A 14,822-nucleotide genomic window follows, 5' to 3' on the forward strand; every position below is an offset into this window, starting at 1 on the left:
TTTATAATTGCTCTTGTGCATTTTCTCTGTTGTTAATAATACTTTCTTCAAAATCCTAATAAAAATATTGAAATGTACACAAACAAAATGTAATTAAGAAAGCAATGCAAGAAGAGAACACTGCTGTTATTAATTGGGAGCTACTGCTTAAAGGTTTTAATTAAAAAATTAGACCTGGTGATGGGGTCCATTTTGGCTGGGTAAACAGTAGACATAACATATGCATGTGCCAGGGTTTGACAGAAAGTTTCCAATGGCAGGATACATTTGCACCAGCAAGAACAGGCATTGCCTTAGTTAGCAAACTAGTAAAGTTCTATCTACCTATCATTCTTTGCTAAAAAAAAAAAAAAAAACAAGTAGCAATGCTATATCTTTTTAAAATACTAATTTTTAAAGATGAAATTAATAAATTGTGCTACTGATGTGATTAAAATACCTTGGGGTGGCTCATTGGTAAATTTTATTGATGACTGAAGCAAATTAATAGGAAACTTGGGGTGAACTTCTGTGGTGATCCATGTCCTGAAGTCTTCATGAACGGTTTCTGTAACAGTGATTGTATCCAATAATTCATCCATAAAGTCAAGACCCAAATGACAGTTCTGAAGAAGTAACCATCCACCATCTTGCATGGACTGACTTAGCAAGCGTCTGGCATGAACCTCTTGCCCCTGGCCCATGGAAATTGCACGACAAGGTGCATTCTGTGAAAATTTAAAACAATTAATGCTTTTAACATAAAAGTGTCCAGGAAGGGAAACTCATTTCAGAACAGTCAGATTTATTTTGATTGGATAACAGTTATGTTAGCAAATTACCACAGGGAGCAGCCTTCATTCAAAAGCAAAATAAAGCAAAGCAAACAGGTCTTACCATAACATGTCAGACATCTATTTGCATGCCATACATCAATTTTAAAATTGTAAGCTAGTGGAAGCACAAGAAGGGGTCCTTCCCTAGCTCCTCAGCCTAGGATATCTACCCCCTAGCTTCCTTCTAGTTTTTCCCACAATGTTTTTAATAAAAATTAACTTTCATCATGCCCCTGCCAACTAATATCTCCAATACTATCCCTGAATTGTCGTTAGTACAGTGGGGCTGATCCAATAAAATTGTTCTATTGAATGACTGGAGAAGATAGACCAGCATGGGGGAACCAGAATGGTACAGCAAACCTGGAAAGGTTTCAAAACATTTGCCAAATAATAGCAAATGATTTTTAGGAAATCCATTACAGGTTTGCTGGATCATCCGGGTTTTACCATCATAGTATATCTTCCACAGTCTTGGAGACCTTTAATAAATTAGGCCCAGGGTGTCCCAAACAATGTACCTTGTGTTATCCTTTTTTCATAACAATAATCATCTGATTATAAAAATTTATCCTCTTTTCGACCAAAACATTAATCTGTCTTAAGTAACAACACTTGCAAGATGGTATCATTCTGCCTTTTGTAGCTTATTCTGTCTTTAGACTCAAGCCATGTTTTATGACATAGTAATATACTCTTTTTAATATGTTGTTAATATGTCTTCTCTAACATGGCACCTCTGAAAATATGCAGTTTTTTTTTAAATATGGATTTAGCAGCATGGCAACCACGGAAACACTGATGTCTTTCTTGCTTTTAGGTCACTGATTTTTACATGACAGACCACATTCACAGGTTTTATAAATTAGTAATGAAATGTTAAGTAAAGGTTCTAACATAACAAACCTAGATATTAGGATGGGATGAATATGTAGTACATAAGAAGGGCTTTATTTTGTAAATCATGTTGCCAACTAGACATCATCAGCAGTGTGGACAAGCTTAATATAATTTTCCCTTCAAAAATAATGTAATGTAGTGCAATTACTCACTACATAAAGTGGGTACATAAACTTTTTCATACAGGTGCAGTGGAGGTGGCTGCATCACGTAGATGTGAGAGCTCAAGGACAATTCAAGCATGCCCCCCTCTAGTGCTGCTGTCACTAATTGTTAGTTAAAAAAAAACATTAGGAACTACAAAGAGACTCCCTTGTTACTCTACATCCATAGCCACAGTGTATAACTACCTACCCTCTTTAATTAAAATAAACCTATGATGATATACTACGTACGTTTCTCTTGCTGAGCTTCCTATAAACATACAAATATGTGAAGGAGCCTTTATGGAACACAAACTGCTTTCTACATTCTGATAATAGGTCTGGAATTGAAGCTAAAATATATGCATGATAATCAGGCAACTTACATCACAGGTAAACAGTTAAAAGAAGTTTTGGTTTTACACACATTTTTAATATTCTACCATGACAAGTCGACTTGACAGTGAGTATACGAAAAGTGCACAACAGGCAGGATGTAAAACAGAGCATTTAATAAACCATACCTTAGACTTGGCTAAGCGCTCAATGTTCTCAGTAGGATCTGACCCCATGGATAGGAAACAGACCAATGGAGTTCTACAATCACTTTCAGCCCACATGGCCTCCATGTCAAGAATGAAACCCTCAGCATATTTCACACCTAGAGATTCAGCTATATAATGACGGGCCTACAAAAGAACACATTTTTTTTTATAAATATTTGAAAATGTTATGTCTAATCTATTTTGAAACACAGTAAATATGACCACTGTGTTGAATCATGTCAATTTTTTTTATAAATGGCGTTACCTGAGCTATGGTTCGATCAGGGCACCAGCTACGAATAAGTAGCAGTTTTCTAAAAGTGTCCAACAAACTGTCATATCCATCAGGCAATGGAGATTCTTCTGGGGCTTCCTTATCAAACCAAATTTTCCATGCTTTCTCATTTCTTGCCACTTGCCCCAAAAGGTTATTAAAGGGAGGCAAATTAGAAAGCTGCACCAGATTGAGCCATGTCATATCTAGTATCCATTTTTTGGGTTTTGGTTCTACTGAATTCAGATCCAGCGTGGCGCCTCCTGTTTAGAAAGAAGCAGGGAAGAAGGAATATTATTCTGAATTTAAAAAAAAAACACACAAACAAATGCCATTTCATTGCACATTTTTTTCAGGTGTAATTTAGCATGAGAAATACTTGTTATGGCAATTCCAAGCTAACAGCGAGGATTCCCAGGTCTCCATTTTGGGTCAAAACAGCAGTTGAGTTCCATCTCTGGAATTCTCAACTAACTAATTTGGCTAAAGCTTTCATATATATGTTTAATGAAAGTTTACCAAAGTACCAAAGCATAGACAAAAACACTTTTATAAAAAAAGTTTTGTTTGTACCTTTGATGAGCGTCTGGAATTCATTATGGGAAATTTTCTTAGCTTGCAGGTCTATCTTTAAGGCCATAAGCAAAGTGAAGAGAAACTTGTGGTTTTCGTACAGGCCTCGAGCTGTATACCTAAAAACCTCAAAAGTAAGATATTCAATAATGTTTGCAATTCTCTTGGCTGTCAGCTGGGATTTCACCGATCTCTCCATTGACAAGTCAAAAATGCCCAAGAACTGACGGAGGGATGTCTGATACATGACATTCACCAGACTCATTTCCACAATGAGGAAGTACAGGATGCTGCCACGCGTAGCTACTGGACGATATTCCTCACGAGCTGTATTAATCTTCACTTCAGTTTCTGCTGCAATTGTTAGCTTCTCACTGACCTTGAATGTAACAAGACATGCAGTATTTATGTTATTTATAAAAAAAGAATAACAGTAAAACACATTGTTTAGTACTGACACGTTTTAAACCCATGATTATTCACTTACAAAATACACTATATATTTTTTTAGAAGTAAGCTTACCTTTATCCTAAAAACACTAACTAGACACTCCTTGGAGTTAAATATAGCTAGCTTAAACGATACATGCAATGTTAACCATTCACAGCAAAAAAGTCAGCACAAACCCCCATTTGCAAAAAACAACCCTGGACCAACAGTGTCAACTCAGTGACCTTTGCCAATAAATGCATGTCATAAGGAATACATGCCATCCTCACTAGTTTGATCTGTATAATTGTAAACTAAGCAAAGACATTATTCTCTGCAGCCAAGTGTAGGCCATGCAGATTACTTAAAAGGTTAGAGAAGAGATCATAATTGAGAAACGCTATGCAAGTACTGGGAAAGCTGGGCAGTGTAAACATCACTTTTGCCTGATACATTGTAAATACACAGAACAATAAATGTTAAAAGAAGCGCACAACTGGAGTGCAATTGTGAAACTGAAAATACATTTCTCCAGAATGCTTTCAAATACAGAGGTAAGTGGACTTATTCAGAGTATGTATACTGCTTGCTCAGAAAATGCATATAATTTAGTATGCACGAATTAGGCACTTTAGACTATACAGAGAGATTGCCTTGCAACAAATAGTTTATTTAAAAGGAAGGTGTAAAAATGTAATGTAATGGATAGCAAATAGATAGAGTAGGTTGTACCTCCTCTGCTGTGGTTTTTGTTATCCTAAGGACTTCAATCAAAGATTCATCTTCTACAAGAGAACCCTGGGTGCTGGTGAGACGGAACAAGAGATTATCTTCTAATTCCTGCATTTTCCTCTTATTTGATGTTACTTCTTCCATTAATTTTACTCGCTCTGCTTCCAATTCCTGGTAAAAAATTAAAAAGACACAAGGGTTTTATTTCAAACACATTGTTTTTTTTAAAGCATAAGACCAACAATATTGTAATTAATGGGCTGTATATATCAGATGTCTTAATCTCGAAACACCTAAATCAAAAATTTGTAATTTCTCTAAAGGTTGTCCCTTTTCCTCGGGATCTTAAAAAAAACTAATTTAAACCCTTGCTGAGGGATTTATAATAATAAATAATTGTTTAACTTCCTGATGTATAATATGGAACATATATTTGGTCAGAACTCTTGATGTGTATAATTGATTTAGGTCACTGATTCAAAACTGATTGAAGCACTTCAAGCAATTAGCATAATCAGAAGTCATCAATAGTAGCCCTATATTTTTGTCAAACAAGTTCCTTTAACATTAAAAATTTATAACACTTTTTTTCTGTGACATAAATACTGCAAATCTCATAAATAAATAGTGATAAATGCTGATGGCTGCTTTTGCATTCCTATTTAAAACACATCCATTAACTATGCATTGTACCTCCCATGTCACTTGATTTTGTTGGAATGCCAGCACTACACTCCTCACATTCACTTGCAACCATGTCATATTCAGGATTACTGTGATAAAAACACAGAAACTACTAGGCTAAACTTTCTATTCTGTATTTTCACCTGCCACAAAGAAAATTATATGCACATACTGTTATTATCGGTGGTTTCAGGCTGGAAAAAGCAAAGCATCATAGATTTTGGCTAAATGAGGTAATGATTAGATGTCATGTTTAGATGATAAGATGTTTATAGTCATCTTTTCAACTCCATCAGACACCTTAAAAGCTACAGAATAACAAAGATAAATATAGAAATAGATGCATCTGAAAGTCTCCCTAATACAAGTATTATGTCTATGCAGTGACTGAACAAAGACTCAAACCATCCCCAAACCATCTAGTATCAACTATAGATATGTATATAAAAGGGAAAAGCCTGCTGACACTAGGGCACCTTTAGGTATTCATTTAGCACTGCTACAGCCCCCACCCCAAAAAATAATGTGCAGATGTTTTCCAGTTCTCACAGTTAATGTTTAATTATTACGCTGCTTTGCAAGAAAAACATCCCAGCTGGGTCCTGTGTACATACACCATATTTGTGCACCTACCCCTCATAAGGTCTGAACTCATGGCAACCCCCAGCCATACAGTGGAATACGGCCCATTGACTAAACTATGACATTTTGGGCAAAAAGTCAGATAGAAATGTTTCAATGTTTCCATTACTAGAAGCTGGAGAGTATATTTTACACTAATGTGTAAACTTGACATGGCACTTAAAGGTTACTATATCACATAAATGCCTCCCCACAAAAACTAATATGTAGCTTCATCTATTTTGATTACTTTAACCTAAACATATATTTTCTTTCTAGCTTGGAAAGCTGTAGAAAGTATGTATTTATTGAAGGCCCAGAGCTGTAGCATTTACAATATTCATTATTAAGGCAAAGGGGACATGGATTATATTGCCTGAAGCATTAAACATCACTATGAAGAAATAAGTTGGCAGATGGAGCACCAGGGTACACTTTGATCCTTTCCAATTGTTTTGTTACGGAGACAGACCTTTATTACACTGCAGAGGCTACATTAAATGAGTGAAGGGAATAAACACTCAAAGAATACACTGAGCAATGTTTTGATAAAATGTAAAGAGTGATCAAGTATTCGACAGGCAGATTTCTCAGATCTTCAATTACAGAGTACTGTCAAGAGGAAACATCTATCAGAAACATTTGCAAAGATATTTTGTTTACAGCATTCTTTTTACAAACATCAAATTCTAGGGAGCACAGCGAAATCTGTCTAGTTAGATCTTACTGTGATCTGTGGGAGGTGATTCCATTTATATAATTGCTTTAACCTTAGCAGCTGATTTTATTTTTTACCTCAGTGGTGTTTTTACAGAAATAACTTATTTTAGAGAAGATGCCAGTAAAGACATGTTTTGTTAAACATTAAACAAATTCTGCAAACACCTAATTCCATTTGCATTTATTTTTAGCGAACAAATAAAATCCGTGACATAGGCTAAATGGCAAAAGAAGACTTAAAGTGTATTATGTTTAGTTAAAAATAATTTATTTTATGTATGATAACAGTAAGAACACTAAAGGAGGGAGACATAGTGTGTTTCAGCTACAGGCACAATAGAGCACAATATGGAAGCATTTGTTCAGTTCACCCTTGATACATATAAGGAGACATGCCTTACCTGTTTTTCTGTGAGAATGACACGACCAAGGAGCTGATCTTCCAAGCCTTTCATTGTGACAGTAAAATCAATTACTGCAGTCTTTGCGCTAATTTCAGGTGTATAAGCTGGGTTTGCCAACTTAGTTGTAATATACAGAGTAAATCCTTTCATAACATCTACTTCCTTATCACCAACTTTCACCTATAAGAGACACATATATTCATCATAAAGTATTAATTTGATATTTATGACAATACCATCTGTGGTTAAAATGTTTGCTAATCTAATTATAATTTAAAGACAGTTTAAAGTGGAATAATGTGAAAGCTACAAAAAAGTGAAATTGAAATAAACAGATTCTGTAAACTATATTGGTAAAAAAAGAGAGGGGGTTAAGCACATTAAGCACTAAGGGCTTTTGACACTAGGACTAGCATGGGTAAAAGCTGGTGTTTTTTGGCTGTTTAAAATACTCTAAACAAAGTGTCTTTCCAAAAAATTGTCTGCAGTTCCACTTTAATGATCCTAAATAACAGGTGAGTCTAGAAATTAATGCTGGTGCCTTTGTTAGGTTTTTTTATTGCATTTTACTGAATCTGTGTTACCTTAAGTGTATATCTTTGCTCATTTTACACTGGTTTTTCAGATATATTACTTACTACAATCTGGTCAATGTTAGCTCTCATTTCTATGGCATGTTTTAAATATTATTATAAAAAAGTTATCTTACTTTAAACGTTGATCCAGATTTAATGAAGTTTTTCTCAAGTACATTGTCAAGCGCTGGATCAAGCTCTTCCCCAACATCTTCAATCATGAGCGGTCTTCCCAAAGACAAGCTATCCTCCAGGTGAGTTCTGAAGTACTTGTGATTTAGAGATGTCACCTAAGCAGACCCAGTGCAAAAAGATTACAAGGTTGATTGTCAAGCAAACACCCAGTGCAATTCAAATTTGTGTTAAAACATTATTGTTATATGTTGTTTTTTGCACAAAAAGAAAAAGTGTATTGATGTTTTATAGAAGTACACATTAATTGTTTTATTAAATTAGACAACTGTGCATTAGTAGTGTGTAAAGTGCAGCATTCCATTCTATCCTGACAGTTCAAAATCCTTTGAGTAACTTGAAACTAAAATGTAAATTACTAAATGTAAAGAATATTATTCTTTACATTAGGGATTCTGACATTCACCAAACATTATCTGGTGGAGAATTAATCACTGCCATTGAAAACACATGGACCTAGAAGATTCTTTATCAAAAGAATGTTTGGTGAATGAACCCTATTTATAATATATTACCCCAAAGACAAAGGGATTGTGGGAAAAAAAACATAATTGAAAATACAATAACAAAATGTATACACATATTCAGCAGTACACAGTATTACAGGTAACAATTATTTTATTTTTTGTTTTCTCAAAGTAAAAAATAATTGTAAGTATATTCACTACTAGCCCAAAAATATTTTTCTGTGATAACCCGGAAAACAAAAATACTTTATATACTGTAGATATAGGTTCATAAACCATTGAAGTAAGAAGGCATGTCTCCAATAATTATTAAGTAATTTTAGCAAAAACAACATAAAAAGAAAAAGAAACATGGAAGAGCAGTTGCAAATCTAATCCAAAATTCAGAACTATACCTATTCTTTTACTGCACATGCTTTAATTTTAATGTTCTGTAACAAAGACTAATATAAATACATTTATAATTGGGATTTCATGTTTATAGCATCCCAACAGATTTATTAACAACATATGGGCCATCACTATATAGTGCTAATTACCAATCTGCAGACACATCATTGTTGAGCGTAACAAAAGTAGATTTTCAAACATACAGAAAGGAATGGTTATTATCACTATAAAATTATCAGTTGCAACAATTAAAAAGATATATGCGTTATCTAAACTAAGGAAGAAACTTTAAATTTTCTGCTGAATTTTGGCCACTGGAGTTATCTCAATGTTTTTATAAGTTTAGTTCAGATAAGGGGCCTGATTTATGAAAGCTCCCAAAGGCTAGAGGAAATACATTTTTATCAGTGAAGTTAGGTGGTCCAGCAAAAAAAATGGATCTGGTCCACAATTCAAAACATTTGCTAGCAAATAAAATAGCAAATGACTTTGAAGAAATCCAATACAGGTTTGCTGGATCACTCAGCTTCACTGGTGAAAGTGTATTCTCTCCAGCCTTGGAGAGCTTTCATAAATCAGGACCAAAGTGTAAACTGCCTAAACACTAAATGCCATGAGATGTGGTGATAAATCCATTTCTGGTGACTCATTGGTTCAGGCAAGTGGGTCAGTTCCAAAACACTTGGAAGGCTATAAAGGTGTTCTTCTAATGTAGTCTTTCTCAACCCTTTTACTCTAAAGGAATGTTAAGGTTTCAGTGAACTCCTGATACAGTACAATAATTGGAAAAAATGCCACTTACACTGATGGACAGTGGAAAGAATGACCATGCTACCAAGGTGGTTCAAATTCAGATATCATCAGATGGGAGGACAGTCAGCCACAGCTCAAGAAACCCCTATCATCCTCTGAAAAAAAACATTGGGTTTCCCTGAAACCCTGGTTGAGAATGGCTGTCCTAGTTTTTCCTACCCCCATGGAAATATGAATAATATTTCATCAATAATGGCAAAAAAATAATTTTGTAAAACAACTAAAGTTAGTTGTAAGTAATATTTGCATGTCTAGGGGCTCAGAATCTGTGCTAAAATACCTAGGCTTAAGGAATAGAAGCAATATGACAACTCAAGATCCTTAAAATCTGTAGAAGCCATTGGTTTACTCTTGATAACTGTTTCAGTTACCATTCTGGACTCGCTCACTATAACTTGTGTTAATACAGTAAGCAGCTGGAGGATCATTGAATTTCTCAATTTCCTCTAAAAACAATTTTCTGCAACGGTGTCATTAAAGTGTACAGAAGAGTTTATGTGAGCTAAAACGACACATATAGTACATTATTCCTGATATGAGTGTTGTGATACTAAAAAAAAAGGTTTGAATAGTTTTAAGCAGAGACATAATGTGTAATGAATGTTTCATGGAAGCTCTAGGCACACGGAACAATTTAAGGAACACAAATGAAATATACACTTATTACAAAAAAAGGTTTAATGTGAGGGTAAGAAAGATGAGCAAAAACAGAAAACATTTCCAGCAGATTATTTTACCTGTAGTTCATTATTCTTTTCTTTATTTTTAATCCATATTTTCCCTTGACCTTGTGGATCAATGAGGAGTGGAAAACGAGATGCTTTGGTGACAATTATTCCGTTTTGGATGGACAGGTCATCACTAGGAAGTCCTTGAAGATTCCATTCACCAATTGTAGCATTGTCCACAAGCATTGAGATGAGGTTCAGATCCTTAACAGTAAATTAAAAGTGTGTTACACAGTAGCTTGAGCTTAGAAAGTCAGTAAAAAACATAGGAAATATTTAGGAAGATTGTGTTGGCCCTGCAGCAAGAAAAGTAAGTCAATAACACAATTTTTTACACACTTAAAAATGTATTTGTCAGATTTTAACTAGTTGGAAATGATGTAGCTTCCATGCATGTGCACATCTACTCTATCTCTGCATCGAATCTACATACACGGCTTAGTGTGTAGACATACATGGGGTTCTTTAAGGGTTCTTTTGACAATATTGGGCCTCAATGGACAATTGTGACTATATTTCATTAGCCAATTTAAAAAAAAAAAAAAAAACACCACCAAACTTTAATATGCTATGTCATTTTGACAAATCTTTACAAATTGATATTGTAAGTAAGTTGGAACAGGTACATTATTTCAATAAATGCAATTAGGACAGATGTTTGTTTCAACATATTATTAGGCAGTAGTGAGGTGGCAGTTACTGTAAAAAAATCCGCACTGTGAGTTAATCACAAACAAAGCAAAAAAAAAAATTTATGGGGCCTAGACATTTATTGACTTCTGTAGAAAGCTGTGCTACTGCACAGTTTGTCTTGGTCATTACATACGTTACAAACAAACCCCCCCCCCCATCAAGCCTCCCGTCCCGCACACCAGCAAGTAGAGAAGCCCTTGTATCTAGGAGTCGTTCGTTTCACTATTCTTCAAAGATATCTAGAACAATATTGTACCAATTTTTGATCTGTATTTTTGATACCTATTTATTCCTGATATATTTTTGAATGTGTTTTATTTTCTTATATGTTAGTTATTGAAAGGGTTCTCATTATTCACTGAGAAAGCCCAGAGGGCAAAATGCATCGGGACCTGAGACCTATCACAATATCGTTGTTTATCCTCTTCCCTTTCTCTCTTGGAATTATATGTTTTGTAAGTTTAATAGGAGACAGGTGTAGTACCCAATCTGATCCAACCCACTAAAAGATGATGTTTAGATCCTATTTATACGTGATAACTGCTGTTTTTGGTATAAACATTGGAGCATTGTGAAATCGTATGCACCTTAAAAACGTTTTATTATAAATCCATTTTTGTTGCCACACAAAACCCCCATCTTTTTTTTTACTTTCTGTTTGATTCGCATTCTAGGTTAGTAAACTCTGTATCTTTAACAACCTAATAAATTAAAAAAAGTATTCATTAAAAGTCTATCAGTATAACTACATAGAATACATCTATGTGCAATCCCCTACACAGAAGACATCAGAAGGAATACCGTAAAGAGAAGTTAGTAATGTGCTTAGATAAAGGGTATTTCAGAAGGGCCTGTTCACTGCATTGCATTCATGTAAATGCAACATGTCCAATGAGGTATATGGCATTTTACTGGTTTCAAAATGCATGCTTTTTAATAGCTGCACTTGGCTTGTTAAAATGACACTCATGTGTAAATTATCTTAAATGATTTTAGGTTCTATCAAAGTAAAATTGATCTCAAACTAGTTTACAATTTATTTACATTGCATTACCATGGATATACATGAATAAATGCAGTATAAATGTATCAGAATGTATTACAGTATTTATATAATCATATTATAATCAAAGATCAAGCAGAGCAGATTCCTTATATTTATACTTATTTATACACAAACCCTAAGGCCTGTTTCAGACATGCAGTTGACCACAACATTCTAACACAAGCTCAACTATTCTTCAATTCAACTTAATAGGAGCAGTTGGCAACACTTTCGTGCACAGGTTTGGACACTGCTGTAGTGGATTGTGATTCAGTACCTGGAAGCAACAAGTTGGTTGTGGCCACACAGTTCCTTTTCTACATCTGGAAAAATGCGGTGGTCAAATACCGCAGTTGAGATAAAAAACTGCATAGTAGTAGTTAAATAGGGGTGACTGGTAGTAGTAGTTAAATAGTTAAATAGGGGTGACTGGGAGTAGTAGTTAAATAGTTAAATAGGGGTGACTGGGAGTGGCTAACTGCACAATTTTTGACAGCCAAGAGTGGAGAGCACAATGCTGTCTAAGTTACATATTTTCAGGTAACTTTAGCAAGAAGAAGAGGTGTTTCTCACAAGAGGAAGGGGCGGAGATATTTGGAGATGGTCTTTCATAGCCAAGGGAGAAAGAAGTAGACATTAGAAGATTAGTGGTAGAGATATTCAGGGCTCATGAATGGCTGAACTGAATTGCAAATATTTTTATAGTAAAAAAAAAAAAAAGTACAGTATATATGCTTTTTGGCTGGTGTTTTGCTTTAAAGATTTTATAAAGATAGGGCCAATACCAATGCACCCAGAACAGAAGTCATATATCAAACATGGGGTAGAAGGTGCAAAATAATAACCTTAGTTTTGTTTTATGTTTTAAATGTCACCAAAGGCCTGACAGTTTTATTGTACTTCAGAAGTAGTGGGCTGCAATACTTCAACAAGAACTCAATCTTACAAGTCAGAACTTTTCCATTACATTGTCATTTTTTTGGTCCATAAACCACAAATGTCATTTATTTGAGTCTTTGAACCATGACAGGTACTCTATGCTTTCGCAACCAAGAAATATAGAACTGACAGAGAGAATTAATTAAAACGTCCGGCTGTTAGAGAAAACCAAAAGTGACAATGAAGCCTGGACACTCTCAATCACCTTTCTCCAATAAAAAAATGACATGGATTGAAGGCTAGGGAGTGTTTACTCTGCTTGTAGAATTCAAAATAAACCAGTTCATACACAACAGAGTTTTATGATTTATGTAATATGCAGTCTGACCACAAAGGGCAACTTTGAAAAGACATCTTTACCAAGTCACAGATTCGAATATTGTAAGCCTACATCAAAGAAAACCAGAAAGCAGTTTTTAACTAAATTATGTACTGTGGCTGCCCGCATTTGAATACAGTCTAAAGTGAGACGGTGCCATGAATATTATTCACTTGTCCCAACATGCAGCACTATATATAACAGATATTTCAAGTCATCTAAAATGTGATAATTGAATGTATACTAAAACTGTGAAAAGAATAGGAAAGACAACATGAAATGTATGCTGCGATATCTTTTACTCTAAAAAACAGACTCTAAACAGTGAATGATTACACTTTAGATATTTTCTGGAAATTTAAAAAATATGTAGCCATGCTGTACGTGCTCAAATTACTATTGTAAAAGATGTGTAGCAGAAACATGAGCAAAGAAATCAGGTAGAGTAAATCCATTTTTAGGGACCCAGCCTTTTAGTTTAGCACGCCTTTAGCACTAACTTATATATTCACCTAAGGCATTATTAGTTAAGTATTGCTTTTGGAGTGAGTTGAAATACACAAAGGTATTACATAAGGGATACATGTTTAAGCTGCTCACCAGATTTTTTTGTTAGTGCAACTTTTGGATCTCAAAGTTCAGAAGCCAAGGTTTTTGCTCTGTTGCCTGTACTTTTTACAGCAGAGATTAGCAGTAGAAGTGGAAAGGTTATCAGTGGGTTAAAGGGGGTACAGAAGCAAGTGGGGGGTGTTGTGGTTAGCAGTGGTCTGGTGGACCAATTTGGATTTGTTGGATTTCAGAGACAGTGATGTAAGGTGGTGCAGATGTTAGTGGTCTAATGGGGAGGGGGAGTGGCAGAATAGAAAAGAGACACAGTGGTGCAAATAGGGTTAGGTATACAGGATAGCAGTAGTATAATAGGAAAGAAGTAGTACAATGGAGTGATTGTTGGAAATTAAATGGGGTGTACAGGTTAGCAATGGCGAAATAGGGGTGCAGTGGTGCAACTGTGAACAATGGTCTTAGAGGTCAATGGTAGACAAAGGGGTGAAGGTTGCAGATGAGTGAGGTGGATGAGGGGTGTAGAGGACAGTGACAGATAATGTGTACAGTGTTGGTATTCTGTATACATTACTGAAAGCAGGTAAGCATATGCAATGGAAGCTATATTTTTTGTAGGCACATGGGCTGTGTCATATGTGTGCTGTGGCTGAGCTTCTAGTTAACTATGCTTTTTCAGCTATAATTACTAGACTTTGTATGGTTTTATTGACAGTTTGGTAATTGTTCACTTCTTGGGTCCCAATGCAGAAACAGCTTTTTTTCATTTGGCTCCATAGGTTTGAAAACCTATGCTCTGTATAATGTTTATATTCATCTCACTTGAAGGCTTTTTTGACTGAAATCCAGTAGTGATATAAAACAAAAATTATTTTCTGAAAACTTTATTTTAACTAAGCCAGTGGTCAAAAACAGGGGCACTTCATTAACTTAAAAAAGTGCTTCCTTATAATGTACAGATATCATTATCTTGAACAGAGTGATCAAACAATATGTCTGTAATAACCTTCTAAATTGCTTCAATATTCATAGGATTGTTAGAAAGGTAGATGTTCACAATTTAAAAAGACCATAAGCTTTTAGATTTGTCATTGTTTCAGAAGACTTCTATGGTGACCACGTCCCTTGTATACAAAATGCATTATCTAGTTACAATTCTTTATCCAGCTTACATTTTTTCTTAGAAGATATACATTTAGAGAATTAAAAAGCTATTGGTTTTCAGTATATTTCCTGAAAAATATGATTGTTTTATATAC

General features: G+C 34.8%; 1 protein-coding gene across 1 annotated transcript in view; it reads right to left on the minus strand.

The window, feature by feature from the left end:
* The window catches only part of LOC140331139 (dynein axonemal heavy chain 5-like), a 160,821-nt gene that overhangs the window by 31,058 nt on the left and 114,941 nt on the right, over nucleotides 1-14,822 (minus strand). Inside the window, exons 63-70 of the mRNA XM_072411892.1 lie at nucleotides 10,016-10,210; nucleotides 7,551-7,706; nucleotides 6,839-7,021; nucleotides 4,413-4,583; nucleotides 3,251-3,629; nucleotides 2,669-2,940; nucleotides 2,383-2,547; nucleotides 440-707 (exon numbers count right to left, since the gene is read on the minus strand). Coding sequence (XP_072267993.1) covers nucleotides 440-707; nucleotides 2,383-2,547; nucleotides 2,669-2,940; nucleotides 3,251-3,629; nucleotides 4,413-4,583; nucleotides 6,839-7,021; nucleotides 7,551-7,706; nucleotides 10,016-10,210 — 1,789 coding nt within the window. The remainder of the gene's footprint in view (nucleotides 1-439; nucleotides 708-2,382; nucleotides 2,548-2,668; nucleotides 2,941-3,250; nucleotides 3,630-4,412; nucleotides 4,584-6,838; nucleotides 7,022-7,550; nucleotides 7,707-10,015; nucleotides 10,211-14,822) is intronic.

This window comes from Pyxicephalus adspersus, chromosome 5 (assembly GCF_032062135.1).
Source record: "Pyxicephalus adspersus chromosome 5, UCB_Pads_2.0, whole genome shotgun sequence".
Taxonomy (NCBI): Eukaryota; Metazoa; Chordata; class Amphibia; order Anura; family Pyxicephalidae; genus Pyxicephalus; species Pyxicephalus adspersus.